The 27,637-nt window shown below is 38.2% G+C and overlaps 1 protein-coding gene across 1 annotated transcript; it reads left to right on the forward strand.

Annotated features, from left to right (window-relative positions):
* The first annotated feature begins 12,427 nt into the window (after window positions 1–12,427).
* LOC107192081 (chymotrypsin-2-like) lies at window positions 12,428–25,991 on the forward strand. Its single transcript, XM_015581275.1, has 11 exons — window positions 12,428–12,499; window positions 12,621–12,715; window positions 12,855–12,996; window positions 13,291–13,404; window positions 13,622–13,670; window positions 24,116–24,189; window positions 24,390–24,484; window positions 24,577–24,718; window positions 25,189–25,302; window positions 25,552–25,704; window positions 25,848–25,991. Exons 1-11 carry the CDS (start codon window positions 12,428–12,430, stop codon window positions 25,989–25,991), a joined length of 1,194 nt encoding a protein of 397 aa, XP_015436761.1.
* The last annotated feature ends 1,646 nt before the right edge of the window (window positions 25,992–27,637 follow it).

The raw sequence follows: 27,637 nt of genomic DNA on the forward strand, positions 1-27,637 counted from the left end.
CACTCCCTCCCTCTCGTTCACTTTCTCTACACTTTGGGCCATCCCTCTGCGCGAATCGCTTTGACAGTTGCCTCGCAAATGAAAGCACTTTTCCGCCGAATAGACAAAATAAATCGAGTCCCTCCAGCCATCCCCACCCCCTCCTATCCCGCGCGTACAATGTCGATGATTCCGTAACAATGCGCGTCTGTCCGGCGTCAGCCCTCGCAGGAATAAATACGCGCGACCCTATCCGCGCAAAAATCCCTATTGCCAAACGATAAAGCTCCACCAGTTCATTCCCTCTCTTTATCGGCTATCGTAAGACCCGGGATAGTCTCGATCCTCCGTGGATCATTGGATAACAGCGAAACTCTGTTGGGATCCTTTGGTCGACACCCGTCTCTCGGCCCGTTAATTAAATTTATGAAGGCAGTTTATTCTTGTTTTCCTCTTAATTGTCGATTATGATTTAGCGATATAGATTAGAGTGAATATAAATTGTTTTGGTATATACATGGTGTCCCAGCTAACTTGATCATCTGGAATAATGACATAACGATACAGTTTATGAAAATTTTGAGGTATTATGAAAAACCTCGTTTGAAGACAAAACTGGCGAAAATCGATTTACACCATTTTCATTAATCAGGAAAATATTTCGAACATAACCAATGTTTCTTCCTACTCAGAAAATAAATATAAAGTAATCATTAATACAAATACTAATTGAAAGCGAAATCGTTCAGCCGGCTAAACCATCGAAAATTTCAAGCATTTCTGTCGGAACCGAGAGAGAAAAATTGCGTTAACAAAAGGCCTGACCGAGGGGTGGTGTACGTTCTTCCGGTGATTTATCGATGATAATTAAAGAGCCGAACGTCACCACCGGCTGCGTGTCGATGACCAATGGCCACTGCGTGAGGCTCGTATTAATAGTGCCTTTTAATACCCACCATGGGCCTTGCTCCGACAAGGCCATTTCCGCCGCTAAATAAATATACCGTCGTGCGTGTACACGCGTAATTTCTCCCGTGTCTTTATGCAAATCACCCATTTGGTACCCAATATGCGCAGCGATTTCCCATTGCCAATGAAAAAAAATTTTATATAGCAACGACCCAAATGAATTTCATTGGTTGAATCTTTCAAAAATTATTTCCTAAATCCAACAAGAATTACCTGAACCTAGCATCGAAATTAAAGAAAAACTAAACTACTACGATCTGATCAAAACCGACGCGACGACCGATTCCTCTTCGTCGCGACACATTAGTCGGGCGGACATTGACAAACCAATTAAACAAATGGTCTTAAATTGTACAGCCAATGATGGGGTAGGTTCTTGGCGCCTTCATCCGAAACGCCTCAGCGTTTCTTCCATTAAGGGCCAACCGGTGTGCTCCCTCCATTTTGTGAAGCGGCAACGGGGCCACTCTCAGCCCCTGCACGTTCCCTTTCGACGCCTTCTCGTCGTCGTTGTCGGTGGCGTTGCTGGAATTACATTGGATTCACAAAGGGTTCGGAGAAGACTTTCATCAATGCATACGACGCCCCACCATTGTTCTACCCGTAAGACTGATCTCTCTGTCTTCTCGGAGTCTACCCTATAGAATCGCGAGACGAAAGCACGTCTTTCAAATTATAATCCCTTATCACACCGAGAATATACAAATAACGTTCGCCTAGCAGAATAGTCGGGATTTAAATGGAACATTGCGTACAGTAAGGTAGAGTGGGTAGGTTTTGGTCGTGGGAGGTTTGAGTCAGTTAGTATACAGGGTCGTCCACGCAATTGTTTTGGACATAATTCCGTTATTAATGAATTTATGAAAAAATGCTCAAGGAGAACGATAAATGGCTCGAAGAGCGCTACATCCGTAGGCCCCTCGATTTTTTTTCAAGTGCAACAGTGCATGTGCAATTATTAATTTCACATGCACTGTTCCACTTTAAAAAAAATCTAAGGGCCTACAGATGTAGTGCTCTTCGAGCCATTTATCTTTCTTCTTTGACATTTTTTCATAAATGCATTAAGTGCCCAGGTCTGGAACAGTTGAAGGTGTTTCCCCTCGGGGCAAAAGTATGTTTCACCGTCGATCCGTAACTCTTTTTGATCGAGTGGCCTCGGCCAGTATTGCGACGAACCAGGGGACGTGCGCCACGGTGAATTGTAATAATGCACCTGCACCGTGCAACGAACGTTACACACACACACAGAGAGAAAGAGAGGAAGGAAAACCCTCTTCCCAACCGAGGGATGGATTTAGGTGTACTATCTCGAGGAGGCCGTGGAGAGACGTATGAAAGCTTGGGATACGAAATACGAAGCGAAAGTACACGGACGACGGAGGGGGTGGTAAAGGGGTGGTGAGGGGCAAAGGAAACAGCCGGTTCCTATTTAGTGGCTTCTACGTCGGCTATGTCAACGTTATTATACCGCAGATTCCCAAGGGAGTGCTGCTGGTGCTCACAGGGCCGGGGAGCGAGGGGTGGGGTGTGACCACGGCGAATACATCGCAAAAGTGGTTTTTTAAAATATGAATCGAGTGTAACGCTTATGGAACAGGGAGGGGGAAAGCGGACACGCTTTGAAACCGTCTGTAAATTATAGCGGCCGTTCTGACGAGCGACAAACAAGGCCGTTCTAAATTGCCGTTTGAACAGTTTTTCAATAGCCTGAACTATCATTTTTAGCTAGATACACCGATGTTTATGGTTGCAGGAAGTCTTGTCGTTCAATAATGCATATAGGAGTTTCGTATAAGAGACCACAAAACATGGTACAGGCTCCTTTAATAAGTGATGAGGCGTAACGATATCAAAACAGAGAGACACGGAAACCTTCGCCTCGAGAGACTCATTCCTCTTGCCCTCGCAATCGTGAATGAAGGAGGAGGTCTTCCAGGTGGAATATTCGTGATAACCATAGCAATAACCGTTTCGACCCTCGACTCGGAGTGAGATTGAAGCTTCTTTTATTCTTGAACGCGCGAGCTACAGAGTGTACCAGTACAACGTAAGAGATTCAATGATACTTCTCTGTTACGTACTATACGATCTGGGTATATGCATACAGGGTATTCCCGCTATTACTAACCACCGTTTTTCTTGCAAATAGTAAATATTAAAAAAAAAAAATGAAAAAGAAATAAATAGTACTGGTTTTTGCAGGCAACGTAATGGCGCATGTTATATGTATAATAGTATTATTATAGTATTATTATATAAACCTCCTATTATTTATGACCTCCTTAGATACACAGTAGTCTATTTACGAGAACGAATAAAGGATCACACCACGTACAATTCCCCGTTACATTCACTTTATTTCTTCCGTAGTTATTGATCACATTATACCATTGCATTGTCAAATATGTATTTAAATAAACAAAAAAACATAAAGAACACTGTAAAAGAACTATAAAAAGCGGCGAACATGCTAAAATGCTTATTCTATTTAACGACCATTACATCGTGTCGTTAGTCGTAAACAGGTGGAAATAAAACTACCCTAAACGCATAAGCTTCCACGATTCGGTGTCCGACCGCGACCGCGCTTAAATCACTTAGAAGCACGAACAACTTGCACTCTCGAGTTTAATAAGCCTCGTAACCATAACAGCGTATTATCGTAAATTCCGACTGAACGATCACCATAAAGAGGTGCCTACATTATCGGAAACCAAATACGTCGCTTTATCTGCCCCACCACCGATACCATTCGCCAGACGTACACAAAAGCACTCCCTCGTGAGCGTGCTCGTTAAAAATCAGTACCGAATTCCACTGGAGTAGTCTCGTTGCGGAGACTCGTAAAAATACGTTTAACGATTTTAAAGAATCAGCAACATTCATTGAAGCACCCCTTCCCAAGAGACGTATTCCACTCCTATCGAGAAACGAGAATTAGCTAGATACGAGACAGCTTTCAAGCTTAATATGCACTTGATAATATAATGGTTTTTAAAATTTGCCGCGTCGTAAAGTCCTCAGCGCGATTTCCTTAGACCTTCGCGACTTCACAGGCCGAATTAATAGGGGTGTACGAACAGGAATTGAATCTTCAGAATTACAGTTTAGAAATAATTTACAGAATATTTTGGAACATGTTTCGGTACCATTGTTCATGGTCTAAACGAGCGTTAAACTTCGAAACAAAAGACGAAATATCTACGAACTATCGCTGACAGGTTTACAGACTCTGGCGTTTACTGGCGTAAGAACCGGCCATCGCGCGGGAGAGGAGAAACAAGAAGCGATGGAATTTTTCCACGGAGGTAGAAGAAATAAATAACATCCGTAAGAACGGAGCTGGGGGCGGTGGAAAGAAACTGTTGGCTTGAAAATATATCAAATCGTTCCTTTGGGTGTTCGTCTCGACGTGTCAGACTGTGTTTTATGTGGTCCGCCGGATCACTGAAACAATAATTCTACAGGATTTCGCGTTCACCTCGGTTCCACTTTGTTTCCTTCTTCTTAGTATTGTGGCTCAGCTTACTTATAATCCCTCCCAGGGATTAATAAGACATTATATCGTGTTTCGATGTTAAATGTATATAAAATAATCATATAGCTACATATGGGAATTAAAGCCTTTAAGCTTGAGTACTTAAACGTACGATCTATTGTACAGTGGAACTTCAATAATTCTTACGGCTTAAAGTAAAATTTTACATTTTCTTGTTCAATTCAATTCTAGACTTTCAAACAATCTCATGCTTATAATTCATCACGAATTGCTTCAACGAAGTTTTGAAGAAATTAGAATTCATGAAGTGGTCACTTATCTCTGTCGACGAAATCCACCCTTAAATTGCCATAAACAATATTTATTTTAAAACTTCAATAATTTCGCAATGCCTTATTTCGTTTATATCTACAAATTGTCCCAGTTACCTACGTAACTAAACAACAAATGTACAACCTGCCCCAATTATCTATTCAATCCTATATATCCAACACATCAAAAGAACAGTCGTATCATAGAATCTCACTTCAGGTCTTCAACCGCGCAATTTTCACAGACATTTAGTCCCATGATTCCCTCACGATCCTCCCACCCATCCTGCAATCTTTTCCAATTGAACTTGAATTTTTACGGAATCTTCGTCGACGGTTCTCCTAAACCACCTGATTCGATCCCCTAATCTCCTCCCTTCTCGAAGCAACGCGGAGCTGCACGGTAGCCTGGTAACAGGTCGATCCGCATGGAAAGGCATCCCCTTGAAAGGGATCCTTCTTCGTTTCCTGAACGGAATTGAGGTTTCGGCCCGATGAATGGACCGCGGCGTATACGTAAATCGCATTGTCGCAATGCCCCGGACCTAACTCGGAACAGCGGAGCTCCGAACCGAAGGGGCTGACCGGCCAATTAGCTTCTGTAGGCCCCTCGAATAGAATTGCACAGCAACTTGACTCCGACGATTCGCGGCGCAGTTAGGGGGCAAACCGCCCATCCCTGCCTTTCCCTCCTGGCAAGTACCACTCCAAGTCCGGCAACCGGCTAGACTCAATTTAACCGTTCCCGCTCCGAATATCGAATCGTTCTACCGGCCGAGTTGCGCTACGCGGCGGACGCGACCATCCCTTTCTGCGGGCGCCATGAATCCAATTTCCTGCGCTACCTACCAACATCCCCGGTTTCTCTGCCTGGTCGACGCGTATTCTTTTGGGTTGCGCGTAAAGCGCCAATTTTGATGCAATCCACCGACGATTAATCGATCTCTAAGTGAATCGGTAATTAGAGTCGAGGTGTTCGATTGTGGACTATCTTCTTAGGTGTGAATAGGTCTGACCTTTGGGTGAACGTGAACGATCAATTGTTTTCAAATTAGATAGTTTAGTTAGAGATCATTTAACAGACTGTCATGTCGATTGTAAACATGTAACATATAAGGAGCAAGTTTTATACGTATTTCAGTTGGAATTATTACAGGTGTAATATTATTGTAAAAATGTAAAACCTAACGACTAGTTTTCATATTTCAATTAATAATATTGTAAGTATATAATTATTTATATTAATTGTACGAGGTCTGCATTGTAATTAATATTTGCTGTGTACTTTTTTAAACTAGTATCGTAAAGAACTTTTTCTAAAAATTAAAACTGAAGCTTCTAAACATATTTGAAGTATAAGTAAAGAGCTACGGTAAAATAAATGAAAAGCACAAAAACCAGGCACCGTTTTCACGGCGACCTCTCTACGAAAGCTCTAGAATTAAGTTTACTCCTTAGATATAGAGCCATCCAATATTTACAATCAACTGTATGAAACTATTTACGACTATTTATATTGTTTTTTATATTGTATTTATTTCGATATTGCGAAGATATATTTTGAAAATTTCAGGTGCTTTATTGATCGAAACCATTCACTTTCAGTCGATAAATGCACAAGCTTCTCGGCTGCCCACAGGTAGATAAAGAAGAGCCTCGGCCGATAAAGCAGTGGAAAGCTCGAGTGCTAGCGCAAGCTCAACAGAATTATCAACAGTAGAACCAACGTAAGCCACCACGTTCGTTTGAAATTTATCTAGATAAAAGACTGATTCGGTGCATCTAGCTAGAAATATCGACTATTTTGTCACGTTGGACTGGGGAAAAGTATTGAATTAAGAGCATATCGAGTCGAAATGGATAGAGGTTGCTATGTTAAAATTGTACGACCGACGAGTATATATTTCCAGGAAAGCTGGCGAATATAATCGAAGAATTTGTTAATTACAAAATACTTCAGCATTTTGTCTACCTGCTTCCAAAAAAAAAAAAATAAAAATAACTGCAGTTTCTGAAATTTAATTTTTTTACACGCCAAACGTTGTAAAAGAAAAATTAAATACAGATTCAAAAATAGTTGATACACACCATAATCACACGCTTATTCAAACAATGTTTATAAAATAGTTATGATAACAAATAGGAAAGTTATCAATTTTTTAATTTCTTTCTTCGTATGTGTATAACAAATAAAGCAGCTTCTAATATATAAACAACGACAAACAATTGAGAGTGACAATTTCCAACTGGCCAGTTCATTAATCGTTCGCAAGCTCGTGCTGCCAAAGTAACGAATATCAATAAAAGGCAATCATCAGCGAACTGTACGTGTAATCGTGGGAAATGAAACTCTTGATAAAAAGTAGCTGTTAATTAACTACTATTAAATAACCGTTACATCGATCGAATCAGTTTCGCTCCCGACTTTCATTTCCCTTGTTTCTCATCCGTGAAACGTCGAATAAATTTAATTTCAAGCGACGTGTAATCCATTTTCGATAAAACATTAATTCACAAAAGGCATGTCTGTTTTGTTATTAATATTACACTCAAGTACAGACTCGACAGTATATTTCCTATTTTCCAAACGACACACCTCGAGTGTCCCATTAATTACGCAATGCAACATGCACGGAAGAGACAAGAAAAAAAAAACATCTTTGAACAGCGTCCTCGTGCCTGGTGCGTTCCGCGCTAGAGATTACGAAAACCCTGATACGCCTTATTACCAGAAAAAATTCACGTTTCTGGAATATTTGCATTACCCTCTTTGATCTTTGATACAATTTAACATTTGTTTGAAACACTTTCCGTTATCATAAATATTGTAATTTTAGAGATATTCGAGGGGATCGATTTAAATAAGGACACCCTCTATATTCTAGCAAAATAAAATAAGTAATAAAAAGTATGGTGGGAAACAGAACTGCTCGTACATTGGAAATTTCCAGCCCTTTAATGGCGAACTTCGTTCAGTATAAAAGCGCACACGCGCGGCGAATACGAAAACACAGTAGAAAGGGACGTGAAATCATGTCAAGAGCCATCGGTTAACGGCGATTTTACAATGAAATGTGTGTGATACAATGGCGTACAAAGGAGAACGGGAACGTGAATTCGAGTCGACGTCGATTAAAGGGAATCCGAACTCAAGCACCGCGTACCACGCTCTTTCGTAGCCGAGCATGTCGAAAGAACAATCCCCCCCCTCCAGAGCGACTCGACCAACCGGAACAAGTCTGGAGACTGCGGGAAATCATTCCCGTCGACGACCAATTTTAATCATCGTCCGTCACCGTATCTGCAGCGTTACAGATTAAATACAATGGAATTGGTTTTAATTGTACGAGGTCTGACCTTAATCACGCTATAATCACAATTGTAAACCAAGGAATTCTATGGATCCTAATAAACGTAACTTTATATGATTAGAAAATCAAATATTATGTTATTTGAAATATTATTTGAAATGCAGTAATGTTTCTATGAGAACGACGTACTCTACTTAGTTTCTGATTACTCTGTTTTGATTGATTCCATCGAGGAATTCCCCCAGTGGTGGGAATAACGCGGTTGGTCGTGTCGCATTCATCGAGAAATCACTGTAATATTATTACAGACGTGCTCACAGGCATGGAAACAATTATGAAATAAAATAACATGTTATACAAAATGATATTTCAAATAATATCATTTCAGAAGTACCCAAATCTGTTGCAGAATCGGTTGGCAAACTTAAAGCGCAGGATACATCCGGTTAAATCTTCCGATACCAATTTAATATCGCCCCGTGCTTTTCATTCGGCCAACGGAGGATCACGTAAAAAAGGAAACTATCTGTCAGCCGTCATATGACGGCACGAAATAAAAGTTAGTCGACGGGAAACGACAGTGACACGCAGCAGGCAAATGGAAAATCATATTTCCGACGCAATTAGTTCCGTATTGTATTACATTCCAGGCCGTCGGAACTATGAAAGAGCGAGTAATTTAAACAGGATTCGCGTCGACCGTAGTCACCATCAAAGCTTTGAGCTCCCGAGGTCGACGTGTATCTCCGCGCGTTTTTCATCTTCGAGCCGGTAGTTGGCTATATGTATACATATACATACAGGGTGGTCCACGTAACTTGTACACCTTAAATAACTTCGAAAGTATGCATTGTATGAACAACATTTCTATACAAAAGTTGCCTGGTTTCGAGGAATACATTATATACTATATATAATATTTGTTTAGATGAAGGTGTATCAGAGATTTGAAGTTCAACTTCGTTATTTAAATAGAATGTTATATTTTTGATATCAGAATATCGCAGAGTGTTGAATTCTGAGTAAAAAAGTTGACCTTTATTAGCTCTAAACCTATTAATTAACTAATAATGACCCTCAACTAAAACATTCACAATACCTGACCTTGACAACACAATTAAAAAATCAATGACATTCAACACAACCACCACAAAGAAAGTTTACACAGCTCGCAACTCTTCTTCTTGTTTCATCATTTTCACATGTAGAAATTACCCTTCAAAGAACTCGTTTATATTTATTAACACCTTGTTTAAACCGTCAGCTAAAAAATCGTTTTCCTCGAAAGAAGTGTTCACGCTGTCAAGTTTTAAGATAAACTTATTATATACAACCCGTTTCATCGTGACGCTCGAACGGACACGCGCAGAAAAATCTTGGTCGACGGAAAGAACGTAAACAAAATCACTCGACCTGAAGAACGTACTTCCAGTGAGAGAAGCTCTTTGTTGCCGGCCATATCGTCAGCTGGGTCTGTGTTTTCAGTAAAACACGCGGCGAGATTGCTCCGCGGCGCAATCGCGGCACTTTGTATCGGAATCCGACGACCGAGTGTTTCAAACGGCGAATTTCGATGACTTGGTTGCTCCTTTAAGGGAGTAATCCAGTGTAAATACGAGAAAATACGATACAAATTATTTTTGGACAATTGTGGAACACGCGTATACTCAGATGTAAGGTCTACATTATGTATACGTCTGTGTAATACCCACTGTTTCTACTTGAATCAGAGTATAAGCAACGTAAGTAGAAATACCTAGTAATAGTCAGACACTCGACCTAAATTGCATTCAAACGCACGCGTGTACACCATAAACTACCATCGATTTAATCGAAAACTAAGCCCATGTTTCGTTACTACAGTCATTGCGTATAGGTGGCCGACATTTTTCGTGCAGTCAGCTGAACTTGTATGTTTCTTAAAATTAGGTAAAACGATAAATCGAAAGGGGACTTTATCATATTATACAATCAAATCGCTAAAACGATATAATCCTAACTCAAGTATATATTGCGATAAAGATTATGTATTTTATAAATACACATATTCGTTGACAAACTTGCTTTATTAGACAGAGATAAGAATTGATTATTTAAAACTGATTTTGTCAATATTACGATTAGATACACATGGTATTTCATTTAACCTGGACAACACATACGAAATCTTTAATCCCTCGCCTTACGATATTTTGAGACGATTCCACTCTCCAGAATTACTTCATTGTTAATATTATAATTTCCCATATACAACAGAAGTTCTATTCCTATGGCAAGTGCGCGTTCACTATAAATCTTAAATGGTAATACCAGCGAAACACTAGTTCAGTTCGACTTAAAGAAAAGGAATAATATGTTGTATAAATCGTCATCACATGTCTGATGTTGTCGTAGTCAGAACAACTGAAGAACTCTGAATTTTAATGAGGAATTCGAAATTCCTTTCTTTAGTTGTTCTCACGAAACCTCGATGGTTTCTGAATTTGAGGCGAACGCAGATCTGTCTCGGTTTAAGACGCGATAACGATGTCGTGAATCAGTTCCGGAATTGCTAAGCCTTAACTGGTGCAGTACTCTAAACGACTGTCGTTATTGTCGCGTTTGAAAAGTCGCTGGTTTCGCGAATGTTGTGCAGCGACAGAATCATTAATATTCCGGTTGTGGAATAAGCCAGACGGAGTTTGCTCTCGACGGTAGCACGGGAAGAATAAGCGCTCTTGGCAAAGAGGTGTACAAGCGAATTATGCGAGAGACACTCATTCTTCTTGCTCACTGTATCAAAACTACCAGCACTGTTTCCTGTTATGTGTGTACTCTTCACTATGATTTATTATGGTTTATTTATTTGACGATCATGTTAAGCAACTTCTGTTAAGTGCAAAAAAAAAGTAGTACCGAATACAAAAATAGTCTCTCTAAATCAGAACGATCTTATCACCAATATCAGAACCACATACACCAACATTTACAATAATCCTTATCTCTAACCGACGATTAATATTCTAATCAGCAATCACAAAATACAATCCCCAATAAAAAAATTAATTGATCACTGAAAAGTTATATGATACACCCGTCGATGACAGCGATGATCAAAGCGTTGCAATCGCGAAGTCTTAGTTCATGAACACCCTGTACATTCCTTCCCCAGCACTTCGAAATAATATTCCATGATAATTGATCGGAGCCCTTCCAATTTCGAAGCTCGGGAGACTCGTCGAGCGACACCGTTTCCCCGGCAAAGGTGCGATCTCGCGGCGATATTGAAGCCCGTGGTGGGATCACTGATAGGGTCAGGACACGGGGTCGTCGATCGCAGGTGAATCCTGTGTGCCCCAGCGGTTCTCAAACCGGGTCCTTTCGCCGCGCTGGAATCGATCGGCCCTCCACCAACACGGATAAACGCCCCCCTCCCACACACAGCTGTCTGTCAGGAATCCGCGATAATGGGGGAGGTCACCCCTCACCCCCTAACCCTCTCCGGAACTATCCATCGTGGTCACGTTTGGTGACCTCAAGACGATTTCTCCACGGTGATTGCGCCTTTCAGGTACACCATTGGCCAACGTATTCGATTGTTTAAGGTAGGAGAGAGTGGGTAGATTTGGGTTAGTTTTCAATTAATTCGTAGTAATAATTAAAATGAAAGAGGAACACGCTTCAAATCTGAAAGCGCCTGATAATAAATCGAATTTGTCATACTATTGTACTGTCTATTAAACTATTTTATTAAATTACAGAACTTGTTGTAATCTATAAATTGACGATTCTTAACAACTTGTTAACTAGTTGTTAAAAAATAGTTCCTTTTTTATTAACTGTCACAGATATTCATTAAGGTATCTAATCTGAAGAAAATCGGATACGTTATTTTGATAAATTATTAAGTTATCTAATCTTGTGAAAACGACAATCGCTCTAAGTATATAAATATGGCGCGTCGACATAATTTCTGGAGACATTATCACGTACTTGTACTGACACCATACTGTCAAGATGAAATCGCTAATTGTTTTCTTCCTTCCAGCAATTTTTGCTGTGGCAAACGGTGAGTGTGACCATATAAAAATTAAAGTTTAAGTAAAGATGCTCGCATGATCAATTTTAATGTTTCAGCAAAATCTATTAACTTTTGCAGTGTGTGTTGATGTATAAATAAATAATAACTACTTCTTGTAAGAACAATATTTCTTTCAAAGAATATAAAAAAATCTATCTCTGACGCCGCCATTTTTCTCTAAATAACCATAACATTTCAGATTTAAAGTGCACTTTCTAATTATTAAAAATGACATGAACGCGTATTGGTATTCCTAAACTCCTAAACGTAAGAATCCTTCCATAATTTCGTTATAATGATTACAGGTGAATTTGTGCCAAGAATCATAAATGGGACAGTGGCGAAGCCAGGAGAGTTTCCTTATCAAGTAAGTTTGATATACCTACTCGTGTCACGTTGAATGCTCATATCTGCGAAACGATAATTCGCAGTTTACCTGTTATTGTAGTCATCTTGCAATTTCTTAACTTATATAAAATTTTTCTTAGGTATCCCTTCAACAGATGAACACGTCGTTCCATTTTTGTGGTGGATCGATTCTTAACAAAAATTATGTTATAACTGCTGCCCATTGTCTAGTGAGGCAAGTGAAATATATGACTTTTAAGTTTGATATTATAGTTTTCTAGGGAAAAAAGAATAGAATAGTCTCTACAATTTTAAATTAAAACTTGACTGATACATAAAGTATGCCTTCGATCAATATGCAATATTGTTCCCAGCAAAACTCCAAAAACCATCAAGATTGTTGCTGGCACAGTTGATCTAAAGAGGCCTATGTTGAGAAAATTCGCAGAGAAGTTTTATATTCATGAAAAGTACAATGCCTCAGATTCATGGGTGAACGACATCGCTTTGATTAAGGTACATACAATTGTAAATCCAAACACTATAATTAATGTTTTTTCTTTTATGGTAAAGCAAATAAAATTCATAAACTTGTAATCAACAAGAACAACTGTGTATATAATGGTCATAATTTTGATCCTTCTCAAAGGACCCGGAAATGGGAGACTTGTTTCAAATCACTTCACGAATCTCTTATTTCCGGGTCATCTAACATTTTTGTTAATTACTATGTAATTATATACTACTACTATAATAAAATATGTCCGAATATTAGTCACCGTAGCTAACTATGTAAATTGTTATATACAGGTAATAACTCCGTTCGACAAGTCTTCTCTGATATCTCCCGTTCCCATGCCATCGTCCGCAGACATCGCTAAAGCTAATGATCGGGCTATAGTTTCCGGATTCGGCAGACTCGCGGTAAATATTACACTGAATTCTATTCGAAACTGAAGAACAAGCGAGAATAGCTAATTTATTATCGTACTAACCTGTACCTCGACGTGTAAACTCTGTCTAATCACGCAATCTTATAGTTCGAAGGAGATAGAACGGATCTTCTTCATTGGGTGGATATCACGGTGGCTAAACAGGACTATTGCAGAAATATATACAACCCGTCTAAAAATATTTACAGTACACACCTATGTGCATACGATCCTACTGCTGTCAGAGGACATTGCAAGGTCAGTTTCTTAATTAATTCCTTCGGTAATTTACTTCGTAAGACCTAAAGTTTCCATGTAATTGTACTTCATTGCCTTCGTATTTAATTGAAATTTATCAGATCTACACCCTTAAAATTCAAATTGTACAATCGCAATGAAATCTCTTAAGCTTCAATTATCGCTTAAGCAACCGTCAGAGTTAAAATTAAACGAATTTCACCGAAGAATACATAACGATCCTCTGAAAATGCAGTATTAACTCCATCTCTCGTAAACTCTAGAACTTGTCAACTGATAAAGTCAAATTTAAAATTAAAATTCACACTAGAACTACCGTATTTAATAATAAATCTTAGTTTTCTAGTATCCTGTTCAGCATTTTAAACCTTCGTAACTTTTCATTCGTTAATGAATTATAAAGAATTCTAAAAGATATGGGCACGAATTATGTGTTTTGAATTCTATCAAGTATCACAAAATATTTCGTGTTTGAACATTGTCTTCATCGGAGAAAATGTATATTTTTTTTATTTATACTCATTTGTAGGGCGATTCTGGTGGTCCTTTGATGGTAAATGGAAAACTGGCTGGACTCGTATCCTGGTCGAGAAACTGTGCCAGTACGGTCTATCCTTCCGTGTACACACGCATCACCTCGTACCTGAACTGGATAGCAAAACACGCAGTCTAATGGAAATGAAAGGAATTATGTTGTTCTAGATTTATAGAATAACTCATTTGTGTATAATTGTGATTTTTCAAACAAGTGAACAAACTATTAAACAGCCGGAAAAAAACATGAATGGTTCTTGGAAACGATGTGTAACTTTATTTCGCGTTAGCTTCTATTGTAGCCATGAACGAAAAAATACACCGTGCGATTGGGGTTGCAGACAAATTGAACTAGCCGATTGCACTTTGATTAAAAAAAACGAAAGCATCGACTCTCTGTTCGGTGGACCTATTCAACCGGAAACCCAAATGCGAAGACTCTCCGAGAGTAGTTCTATGTGATCGCTCAATTGAAAGATTAACAAATATTAACGAAATACCTCTGTGTTCTTACTTTCTCAAGATAAGTAAATATCTTTCATTTCAGAAACTTTCAGAAATGTTTCGGATCAGAAAACTTCAAGCAGCTTAGATTTCACAAAGAAACGAAGTTAATTGGTAAAATAATTTTGAATTATTATGCAATACTTCATTAGTCCCAGATTGTCTTAACCAATACAGGCAGGTAATTTTAGGGCACTAAACACCTATAAATAAAGAAAAGGAACGGAATGTTTAACACCGTTACCATAAGCATGCACGAAGAAACCTTAGAATTCGGAAACTCGCTGCATAATGCAAACACGCGGAAAGAAATAATGGTGGAACGAGCGCGTTCTTTCGGTTTACGACAGTTCAAAGACCGTAGTAAAATGGCGGACGATTCCCCGTTCCAGTTTACCGAACCCCTTGCCCTCGCAGCAGGCTAAATCAGGCGTATGCTCCGCCGCCGATCACGCCGTATATACTCGCGATCCGAATTTCAGATCGCGAAACCATAAAATTGCGCACGGTGTGTTCGTTGAATATCGAGTGTGTACCGAGAGTCGATAAATCATGTCGACAAGATTGAGGAGGATGCAATAAAAACGAAATGGAGAAGTTTCATTTGTAAAAGGACATTCCACCATTGTACCCACTCTTTCTAATTAAATATTATTCTCTGTTTAGAACGACACGATAATAACGTTAATTTAATCAATTATTAATTTAATTTCAGTTTTTAATTTAATAAATTTAATTTAATTTGAAAGTTTCTATTAGGTAGTAGATACCATCCTAAATCATAAGGAAGTGATGTTTCACTTAATTTCCGAATTTCCTTTCAAGACGGATTATCTTTGTTACGAACCTCGCGATTGTTCGGTCTTTTACGCTGGAAAGTCAAAATGACGGTCGAGTTAAACCCGAAGGAGTCTTATGGTAACAGAAAGATGGAAGAACCGAGTATTCTCATTTTACGATGTCATTAAAACACTCTAAGAGGAAGGGAAAATTACCAGGACTCGTAACGTCTTGGGAAACTCATTTATAACTAAGCAAATTAAATGGATTCTCGACTGCGAAAGCGAATAATGTCCACGGAATATTAAGGGGAGATCAGAAAGGAAAAGAATATTCATAGTTTAGACTGGACGGATCTTTATGATTTAAATCTGAAACATTTTCTCCAGTGCAGATAAGGATATTTTATTATTACTATTTATTACTGAACGAACCTATGTATTACCTATAGTGACTATGAGGCTAGGGAAAATTATTTTATACTCTTTAGTCAGTCTTACAAATTCTGTTTAAAAGAACAAAAGCCAAAGAAAACTTTCCGATCGAATACTTCTCACGCAAAATATTTACCTTTCCGGTGAACGACCGACTCGCCAAACGAAACTTCCACGATACACAGCAATTACGGAACTTCCGCCACGAAACGGCCATTCGAAATACCAAAGTACGTTTATTTATGGGGGAGTAAGGTACGGGCAGAAAGAAAAAGAAGATCGTCGGTTAGAAGCAGTGGAACGCAACAGGCAACCGACGTTCGCGGCCAGTTACGCTGTTTTTCTCGTGGCGAATTCGAGGCAATTTGGTCTCGAAGGAACCCGATGCTAATCCTAAGATAAGCAATCCCACGATTCCTGCCGTTTGCCTTCCCGACTACGCGCCAAGAGTACTCCCTCGAGGACCATACGTAATTGTTAACTCATAGCACGCGTCAGAGTCTTACCTCCTGTCGTATTTATAAACTCTGTTTAACTGTAATCGAGTTATCCGTGGGAAAATTACTTGTATACCGGGTGGTCCAACGTTTCATGGACTAATTTTCAGAAATATAAGTTCCACGACGACATTTCACTGTTTAAACGCCGAAACGTTCCCGTAATTATCATGCGAAAGCTAGACAAACTGTTTGCAAGCAATTGACCATTAGCATCGCCTTGGAGGGTTCGTTGATGGGATGACCAACCGATCGATACGCTGGGACAGATGCGAAAGTGCATCGGCCCTGATGTTGGCGTAGGTCCAACCACTTCGGAGCTTTTACAGGCACTGACGACGGTGCAAAGATTTTTCTACGAAACAGGTCAATTCTTAGCCTGTATTAAAACACTAGAAATCGAACTCGACGGCTATAAATCAATGCATATATTTGTGGACCCAACAAATTTTCCCCTACACCTGGCGACAGTCTAAGAAAAAGGATTCCCTAACTCCGAAGCTTCTGTTGCCCAGTAATCCCCTGAACAGGTCCAAGTATTTTTTTTCTTTCTCTCTGCTCGTCGACGAACAGCCTTGTACATATATTCGAGATTTCCATCATGGATGAAACCCGATGTTATCCCGTGTAGTACAACTCAAGCGCGTTCCGCATAGTTCACGAGGTCCTGCGGCCTGCGAAACTTTCCCTAACCCCCGGAGCTACTTCCTGGACTCACGATAGCATCGTCGTTCTCTGTGTGTGCCCCGAAAGTGGCGAAGGATGTTTTGTATTTTATACATCCTGCACGAGCCACCCCCTTTCCCCCTCCTTTCAGAGTTTCCTAAGAATTTTATAAACGGACGGAAGATATTGGGGAACTTTTCGGGAGGCAGGGGTGGTTCCTCCATGGTTTAAGCCCCGACGATACCAAATAGGAAGGGGTGGGGGGGGGGGGCAAATGAACGGAAAGTTAAGGTCGATGGCCAATCTGTTGTGCTAACCTGAGTCGATTCTCCCCCGAGGGCTGCCGGAAGGGAAATCGACGCGAAACGATTCGCGAATTCGCGACTAAAAGAATGAATTGGCTTCGACGACAATTCATTGGTTGGGGCTTGCATTATCAGCACGTACGAGAACCACCATCCCCGAAGTACCTGGATCATCGCCAATTCCACCACAAACGGCCGCGCTGCTGTTCTCCGCGATTTCTCATTCTATCGCTCCGGATCCCAATCCAATCCATTGCACACCAAGTATCACGGAAATTGCTTTGTACGTCCTCTTTAATCTCTCATATTCCAATTATACGGGGTGTACACGTTATTGCCCGGCTGTTTTTTTTCTTCTGAGTGACAGACTATGCTTTCAGACGCCAGTCTACATACCTGGTCCCCGATCTGTCGTGAAGATAAACAATGATTTACCGGTTATTTTCATTATATTTACACCTGTATTAATTAGTTTCGATGTCCGTTGGCACATTCATAGGCGCTCCCCCGAACGGTAAATTCGAGAACCAGCACACCGACATCATCAATCGTCCCTTTGATTCGACCGTTGTGTTTGCGCGGTAGCTGGTCGAAATCCATCGTCGAAACAGGCATCCGCAACGCTTTGCACGATCGGTTAACCACTCTTCCACCGAATATACATACATTCGTGGACGGCTCTTTTGACAAAGCCCAGATACTCCAACGTTCATACGTGTTTATCATGCCCGTGTGGACCTGGAGATTGAGTCCGCAATAGTGTTTGCAGTTTCGACGAGATACGCACCTGCAATACACTCTACCATTCATAAGAATTGGGACACTGGTCCAGTATGAGATAAATGTGACGAGGCATTAGGAGATTGACTGAATTTACGCGCCATAGTGAAATAGGCAGTACGTAACCAGACACACGTCAATTCGTTTTTTAAACTTTTTAATCTGAGGCTATAATAAACATTAAATAAATACATATCGAAGATTTATGTTAGTTATATACATTTTACAGTTCAATACCGAGGAGCATTTGAACACTCATTGATGATTACCTATTATATTGTATTATTAATATAGTCCTACATTATATTACTGGATACCAATAATATTAAATTACAAATAGTGTCGGTAAAATGTGACTCATTTAACGAATGTAACTTTCGGAAAGAAGTTCGATTCTTAGTTGTAATACAGAAACCTATTTATACGATGTAACAGACTATAAAACGAGTAACTGGATTACAAGTTCGGCGGAAGTAAATATCATTTAGAGAAGTTGGATCAAACAGCTAAAGCAGAACATTATTTACACCGGTTAAACTTCCCTTAACGAGAGGAAGTATGGGTATAATGGGAAAAAGACGTGGAGTGCATCGCTCGGTTGTTTGTTGCAACCAGAAACGTCGTCTGTATTGTTTACCGCAAATGGCGTCACGGTCTTGTACTACTTGGTAAGTAATAATGCTTCTACCCTTAAGAAACTCGATGTCATTTGCAATCTTGATGAATGCGCGCGTTTGTTTTACTTCTCCCGTTCTTGAGAATAATCAACGACTCCGTGAGATATGTAACGGAGGCGTTCCCCCACGAAAGACGACGAGAAAACAGCTAATGGTATCTGTTGCGAAAGTTTTGTCAGCCATGTAATTAGTTAATTAATGTAAGTGTATTATACTGGTGAATTTTACGACGAGGGGTCTTTAAATCTAAAGTTACTCTATTTCAGATTTAGTGTTCCTAGAAAAATGTGATTTGAAAAATGTATTCATGAAATTTATAATTATCAAAAACATTTATTGTTTCGATCTGTGAATAATTTAGTTTCATTAAAGGAAAATAGTTCTTCGAAGATTTCCGAAAAGTATTTTTGAGATTTGTGAATTTATTAGTAATTCTCTGAAAATTATACTTAATCTGTATTCTTACTAAACATATACTTAAGTATACACTGTACATCAATAATACCTGTAGTGACTTACAAAAGTTTGTACTCACTCATATTTCGTACCTTATTTTCTCATAAACTGTGTTTAATTATAATACTGTCAATCTTTTGAAAGTCATAAGTTTTATCAATAAAAAAGATTTGAATTTATTACACAAACTAGAGATTTTTTAATTTTTTAATTAGTTATTTCTCGCCCACAAATGATCCTTCACTTGTTTGATTCTAAATATAACTTCAAAGTATTATGAAAGAAATCGATATAAATATCATAAATATGAAATTCTGTAAATCGAAATCAAAGCTTCAGATCTTCAGTATTATCACTAATCTGTGAAGGTTTATACATATTCACAATTTTATATCATTCTAAAAAATCAGGAGGTAATCCGAAATCTGTTTCCTATACCATACATTTAATTAGATTACAACCAAAAACGAAATTTCATTAATCACAATCAATATTATTATTTCACGTTTTACACACTCACAATGCATAATATCCACACTCCAATTATCACATTTCTATCAAACATGAAACATCCACTTGTACTTTGCCCGCTAAAAATGATTGATTCACTTCTCGAGCAATAAATCTCCGACATTCTCCAATAAAAAAAATCTGCCCCCAAATTGAGAACGCTCTGTCGAACTCGAGTAACATCCAGTGAACTTCTCTATATTACTTTTATCAAGTTACTACACTCACTGACAGTGACAATCGACTGGATATGCCACAGAAAATCCTGTCTCCGATCCGTGTTATTGATCTATAAAGAACTTAACACGTATAACCACGTCAAACGCTCGGAAATTCGTGGTCACGGCCTTAATAACGCAAGAAGATTACTTTCGATGTCTCCGCGGAATTCACCGCACGCACACGTGCACACCGAAATCGCTCTACATAGAAATCGGGGCGAGATCCCGATAAAAGAGTTTCGGTGAATTTTCGGCGTTATTCGCGCGGCGGCACTAAATTTTTCCGCGTTCAGCTCGATCGTTATTTCAAGCTCTGAAAGGAGCCGGGGAACAGTCGCCGTGAATGGCCCCCAGGTAGACCGCCCCCTCCCCCTGCCGTCGTGCGAAATGCGCAGCCACCTCCACTTTAATCCGTAACCGACTCGCTATTAAACTCGAAGGTAAACGGACAGTTAATACGATCAATCTAAATGCAATTATTGCACTCGCCGACGGTGGATTAAGGGAAGGATAATGCAGCCGGCTGAAAAAGGATAGGAGGTCAGGATGGTGGTGTAAGGATCAATACGCCAGCCTCTCTCTCGTTCCAGCGAAAGAGAGACTCACGTGTTGCTCCACCGTTTCCGGTGCCATACGTCGAACCGAAAACGATCACCGAGATTTCCTACCGAGAATTGTTGGTAATTACTAGATTACGGATGTTTATGTATTTATGACGTACTGACGTAGAAAACTCGAGTCTTCGAAATTAAAAAGCTCAGCCTTAACCCTTGTGTAGGCAACGAAAATATACACGGTTACTGAGCAATCGGAATGCTTCTATTCTGACAGATTAGGTAAACATAGATAATTTTAAAAAAGAGATAGAATAAATATAATATACATGACTCTGATACTGTAGAATTTGATGTTTTTTGTGACATCCATTTAATTTTGTTTCTACGTGACCTGCATCGAATTAGGGCAACCCGGGAATCTCGTGAGCACCATCTGAGAGACTGTGTCTCGGCGGTATAACATTTCACGTTCTGGTTTCCACGAAGATCCAGACTTTCCCTCGAAACGATGAAAAACTACGCCCTCGAATAATTCACACGAGCACTTTGTTTAAGAGTCCTCGTTTTCCTCGGACAACCTTTGAATCGTTCATTCCGCCTGCGCTTTTGTAGACGTCGATACTTTAAGAGCTGAGATACTTCGGATAATTCAAAGGTTAGAAGGGAGAAAAGGGTGGAGCAAATGAAAGGGAGGGGAAACGTTGGGTCCGAGAAAGAATTAACCTCGAGGAGCGTAATCGTACCTTTAACGAGGCATTGAAAATTAGTTTCGAAAGGGGTCAATATGAACTCATAATCGTTGAAAATTCCAGTTCATTATTTTTTGTGTTACACCGGGAAATGCAAACGAGTCGGAGTTCCATTTTATCGAACCATTTTTTTTCACGTGATGTAAATCTAATCTTCAGAGAAAGAGGATTATAGCTGAAAGGCGAAGATTAAAGGCTATGCTCCACGTTTGATACAGGTTTACATGGTAAAATTATGTTCTTACATATTTGGAAGGAAGACAAATTTCGCTCGTATCACTTTATTATGTTTATTGTTACCTAATCTTTACGCGAGCATTGTTTATCCTTTGACCACCAAAACCAACGAACGTTTCGGTTCTCAAAAACTATAAAATATCTAAATCTTGAAGTTTCACAAAAATTTTAATAATTTTTACCACTCGAAGTTGAAGCTTAAAAAATCACTTCTGCAAATTAAAATTTCGTCGTGGAACTCGATACTGACGAATGATCGAAACTGTAGGTCACGAGTCAAAGTTTGATACACCACAGAAACATAAAAACAAAAATTATATATAACAGTAGAAATGAACTGATTAAATTGCAAAAGAAGTGTTTGGTAAAAGTGCACAAATTACGAAAATTTATCGTTCGTGAGATTACAGTAGTTTTGTTAAGCATTTAGGAAGAATTCAACCATAGGCCTCAAAACCGATGACCTTGAAATCACAGAAATTGATCAAATCAGTAAGAAATCTGACCTTATTTTCGGAATCCATATATGGATCACAACGACAACATATGAATGAGCAGAGCTCCGCATTGATTGATACTCGGCGTTTATCAGTGTTTCAAATTTATCAGCAATCCACCGTATTCGTCTAAACTACTGAATTGCGCAGCGAGTGACGTACAAAAGATTATATCGCTACATATTCTGAATCGGAAATTAATTATTAGCCACTTAATACAAGTGCCTCTTTTTTCTACACAACACTTCCAGGTATTGAGAAAAAGAAAGTCATAGTACATGACATACGATATCAATGTATAAATATTGAAATGAACAACACATACTTCAGAGAACTGCTACTTCCTGTACGGACTTTGTACACTACAGTAATATTATATATTTACTACTGTAGAATTAATAATACAAATTTTAAAAGATCTTCTAGGATGGAAATACGTTCTCAAATGTTTCTTTACAATCGGTGCAATTTTTAATTTCTTATAGAAGCCATTTTATTGTAAAATACAAAATGTATGGTTAGAACCTATATGACCGTATTAGACTTAAATGTTCGCAATAAATAAAGACTAACAAGCAAATAAGATAAATAATACTATATTTCTGACAATCACGCTCACTACTCGACGCGGTACTCTTTTATCGGGTCACTATTTACTGATCAAGTACTTGTCAAGTGTGATTAAAATCTCACGAGACGGAAAATCCAAACATACACCAATGCGTCACGACATGGGTGATGGCTAAGTAATGTCAAAAAATATCTTTCTAAAAAAAGACGAAAGATAAACAAAAATTAATACATTCAAATGACAGAATAAACTTGAAGTATTTTTAGACTTTTTGTTACAGTAACGTACTTATTACTCCGAAGTAATCGTTATTTAAAAGACAATTTAACATCGAACACTTCAAAATATTTTTCTACTTTAAAACTCTAATTATATTTTAATAAAAATATTTCCTTAATTGATAAAATTACGATATAACCATCGTAGTACAGTAATACTACGTTTGTTACTTACGTACACAAACTGATAAAAATTAACAAACAAAACAATAATAATGAATGTCACATGTCACGATTTTATACGTGCAATTATTGTGTCTTAGTCTCATGTATCATATTTGTTTATGTTTCTGCAAAGAAAACAGTATATACTTCTTGCTTTTCATTGAAACGATTGCAGACATAACTAATAAAATGATAGATATTACTCCATTTCTTAATTCTTTACTCCTTTGGCAGTCGATTTCATATATTAATTAATTTCCATTCATCGGCTGAAAATGTCCCAAATGAAAAGAAATTAAAAACACGAACATAATACATTAACCCACAAATTATTAATACGCGAATTATTTAATATGAAGAAATGAATTTAAATAATGTACACATAGAACGAATGATTCTTGCATCGTACACGATGCCAAAACAGCTGGCGTCTGATCAGTGCCCCAAAATGTTTTCTGTAAACACGATCGAACAAAAACAAGGAAACGGTCCGGGTCGATCAAATATCTGGTCGATCGGAGGTGTTATCAGAAAGTAATTAATCATCGCAATGTGGATTACTCACGAAAAATGTATTGATACGACACAGATTGCAGATTCTATCTAATCTCGAGTGGTGGGGCCAAAGAAATCTTTTGCAGTTTCGAAACAGGGTCGCCGAGTATATAATATATTGCCGGCTAGGGGATTTCAGCTCAGTCTGTGGAAAACACATAGACGGCAACATGTTCCTGTCAACGTTATCCGTTCTTGCTCTCTTATCCCTTTCCAATGGTGAGTACTCTTTGAATCTTCATCCTACGTTTTTCTCACAATTCCCATCATACAATTTAAAGTAATAATCCTAATTTATTTGTTAGCCGTTCAAGAAACGGCTTGATTCATAATCAACTTTTGTCGAATAATCATCTGGCAATCAATATGTTAAATGTTGTTAATATGCAGACTGATCAGACTCTATGTACTTAATGCGCTGCGGCTCATCCGCAATCACTGCTAATTATTGTGTACCCAACTATTTGCACAGCTGCGCTGATACCGTGGTTCGATCCAAGGATCGTGAACGGGGAGGACGCGAAGGCAGGAGAAATCCCGTATCAGGTGAGCCAGAGCATTTTCCTAACGCGATCTGCAATTGTTTGACAAAGACAAAAGAGCAATGTGTGACAAGGGCTTGGAAGTGTTATGAGTACTATTAATGAGTTATTCCCTCAAAATGGCGGACATTGCGTTGCATTTATAATAAATATTTATTTATTTTTTTTATTTTTGTAATAAAAACCGCCCTCTCTCGTGTCCAGGTATCCCTTCAAAACAAAGGCAGCTCGTTCCATTTCTGCGGTGGATCGGTTCTCAATAAGGATTACGTGATTACCGCGGCTCACTGCGTCAAAGGGTAAATACATATATCAATCGAGATGTTTAGCATAGACGATTTCGTTCCAAAGCAGAAAACTCGGTGACTCTAAAAGAATTCACTTTTTACAGGAAAACGGAGTCGCAGATTCAAGTGGTCGCTGGCACAATAAACTTGAAGGAACCAAAGTCTATTCACAGCGTAACGAAAATCAAGATTCACGAGAAGTACAACTCGGCCGATTCATGGATCAATGACATCGCGTTGCTGAAGGTAGTTAAACGTAAATCAATTCACAAACCATTAACCCTTAACCGATACGGTGGGTTCTCACGAAACCATTAGAATATTTTATTTTTATCCAACAATTACTTAAAAGGATGATCGTTTCTTTCAATGTTCCTTACGTGAGAAAGAAAAACGACTAATTGTGTGTGATAAGTAGACTGCGAATTTTATGCAGTTATAGCGTATGTGATTGTTTAAATTTCAGTATACAAAAATATTTCATGGATTTTGATGAAGTTTTTGTTTTGTTTGGAACTTAATAGAATCCTGAATAAGGTTAAAGAATTTCTGTTTAATGCCAGTTTTTGTAAAATGGACAATAAAAACGTATATTTGCATAAGCATCCGCAGTCTAGTGATAAGTAACAAGATTTGTAATAAGATTTTCACCTTACTAGTTAAGGGTTAAACTCGAGAAATACGTTAAAATAACTGTTTATTCTTTACTGTTGTAGGTCGACAGACCATTCGTGAAGTCCAAGGAAATATCTTACGTCCCTCTTCCATCCGCAAACGAGGTTATCCACCCGAATTCCATAGCAACAGTCTCTGGTTGGGGTAGACTCAGGGTAAATAAAATAATTTTTGATAACCTCTCGAAAAGTTGTAACTTCTCGATTCATTCACTTTGTCTGGAAAAACGATTCGTTTGATATCGTAAATGATATTATCTTAGAGATTTGATTTTGTTGTATCGAATTCGCAGATGAAGTTATCTGAGATATTTTACCAAGGAAGTCAATTTAGTTTTCGACTGATTATTAGAAATACGATTCGTCGAATTATTTATTATTAAATATTAAAATTAATTATTACAGCAAGGTGGCCCTACAACCGTATTCCTGCAACGCGTAAACATTTTGATCGCGAACCAAGAATACTGTGAACACATATACAAGCCGCACAATTACAACATCTACGAGTCGCAAATCTGCGCGTACGATCCAAGTGTTTCGAAAGGATCTTGCCACGTGAGTTTCATGCAAATGATATTAAATCCATTCGAATGACATTATCATGCCTTCCGATTATAATTACATACTATTGTAGAAATAAAATATATCGTGATGATTTTATTATTTATTAAGAAAACACGAAACTATACTGTTTACAGGGTGACTCTGGCGGCCCATTGACCGTGAATGGAAAAATCGTGGGTCTTGTCTCGTGGGCTATGGGTTGTGCCATGACCGACTACCCCACTGTCTACACTCGTGTGTCCGCCCATCTTAACTGGATTAAATCCACAGCGGTGTAAATCGAGCAAATCGGTCTCGAACTGAAGATCAAAAGTTGGAAAAAATAACAGATTGGAATCAGAATTGTCGAACTTCTTGCCATAATTGATGTATTTCGACGCTTTTGTACATTAACAATTTCTAAAAAAAAGAAACTGAAAATTTATATTTATTGCGTATATTAATAAATAACCGATATAACTTAAACTGTGTCCTTTATAATTCCCTAAAGAATATTCCCGTCGAGTATAGTGAGTGAAGACGTTCTCGGAAAATTGTTACTACAACCTGTTTTGTTTTAATTTTGATGATATTCTATGCTACTAATATGGACATCGTTTCGAATTGCGTTTAGAGTCCCAGAAATACTATGATATTAGAATGTAATACAGATAGAAACATAAAGTATAATATAATAGTCAAAATGTACTTTATATTTTATACTTAACAAAAATCATTACATTGTTTTAAACTATAGTTTATACGTAGAAAAAATAATATAATACCACCTATATGCAGGGACTTAAACCGGTACGATTTTGATACCGGTATTATGGTATCAAAGCTACACCGGAACCGATATGTATGTATTACCGAAAACCGAAATAAATACCGGTATTTTTTCGGTTTCTATAATGGTAGAGCTTGTATAGGGTATAATATACAAATATATGTCCAAGATACATAAAAATTATATATAATTGGATTATATATTATCTTGGACTATAATATATTTAGAGTCATTATACTGTAAATACACGATCTTAATGTATAAAATGTATCAAACATTATATAAACAGAAAAATAAAACGAATCTTTCCATTTGAAAAAATATCATCATTATTAAGATCCCTATAACATAGTAAGACAAAAGTTGCAAGTATGGAGGACTGTATCTATCGCTAGATATCAAGATAGTAATCAAATTAAAGAAAGTGTAATATCTGCACAAGTGGCACGAGACTGATTGAACAAGCTTGCGAATGATAAAAATGATTTGTTAATCGTTCGCTACTTTTGATTAAGTTGTGAGCGATCACGTTTTTTTATACTTGTTGATAACGTAATGAGAAGTACTGCATGATACGCAAGATTTAGACACTCGATGTATTCTTGACACTGAAATATGTACTTACAAAGAAAATTACCCAGACGTTAGCTTAGTTTTGACAAAATAGTGACTGGGAATTAGAGGACTTAACCTCCTAGGAACTGAAATAAGTGTTACTCGACCGGAAAATTTAGTATCGGTCAGAAAAATGGCGTCAAAGTCCATCATAAATAGCACTGAAAATGGATATAAATAACTTTCCTTTTATAATTTTTGACTTTATAAGCTTCGTTTTGGAGACATTTTAGTCGAGTTGAACAAAAACCCTATGTTGGTCCTTTTTATTTCTTTACCAGTTATTTACATATATCTGAAAAATTGCCCCTATAAAGTATACAATCATTCAATAACTAAAGAGACATGTCAGTATGAAATAATGATACTATCTGATCGTACAAGAAAAATAAAACCGCAATACGGTCATTAAGAAATAAAAATCTGAGGTTTAACGAGTCATCGATCATTCACAGTTCAATCAGCTGGAACAAGCAATCTTCCCTGACGGAAGTATTACCGCTTATCGATGATAATTCACCGTGATAAAACTACGTAAAT

Source organism: Dufourea novaeangliae, unplaced genomic scaffold (genome assembly GCF_001272555.1).
Source record: "Dufourea novaeangliae isolate 0120121106 unplaced genomic scaffold, ASM127255v1 scaffold306, whole genome shotgun sequence".
Classification (NCBI taxonomy): domain Eukaryota; kingdom Metazoa; phylum Arthropoda; class Insecta; order Hymenoptera; family Halictidae; genus Dufourea; species Dufourea novaeangliae.

Excerpts from the sequence above, each read along its gene's own strand:
- LOC107192081 (XM_015581275.1), top strand. The coding sequence starts at position 12,428 with ATGATTACAGGTGAATTTGTGCCAAGAATCATAAATGGGACAGTGGCG. Across the intron at positions 13,671-24,115 it reads CTGTCAGAGGACATTGCAAG|CTGCGCTGATACCGTGGTTC; the intron begins GTCAGTTTCTTA and ends CTATTTGCACAG. Across the intron at positions 24,485-24,576 it reads GCGGCTCACTGCGTCAAAGG|GAAAACGGAGTCGCAGATTC; the intron begins GTAAATACATAT and ends CACTTTTTACAG.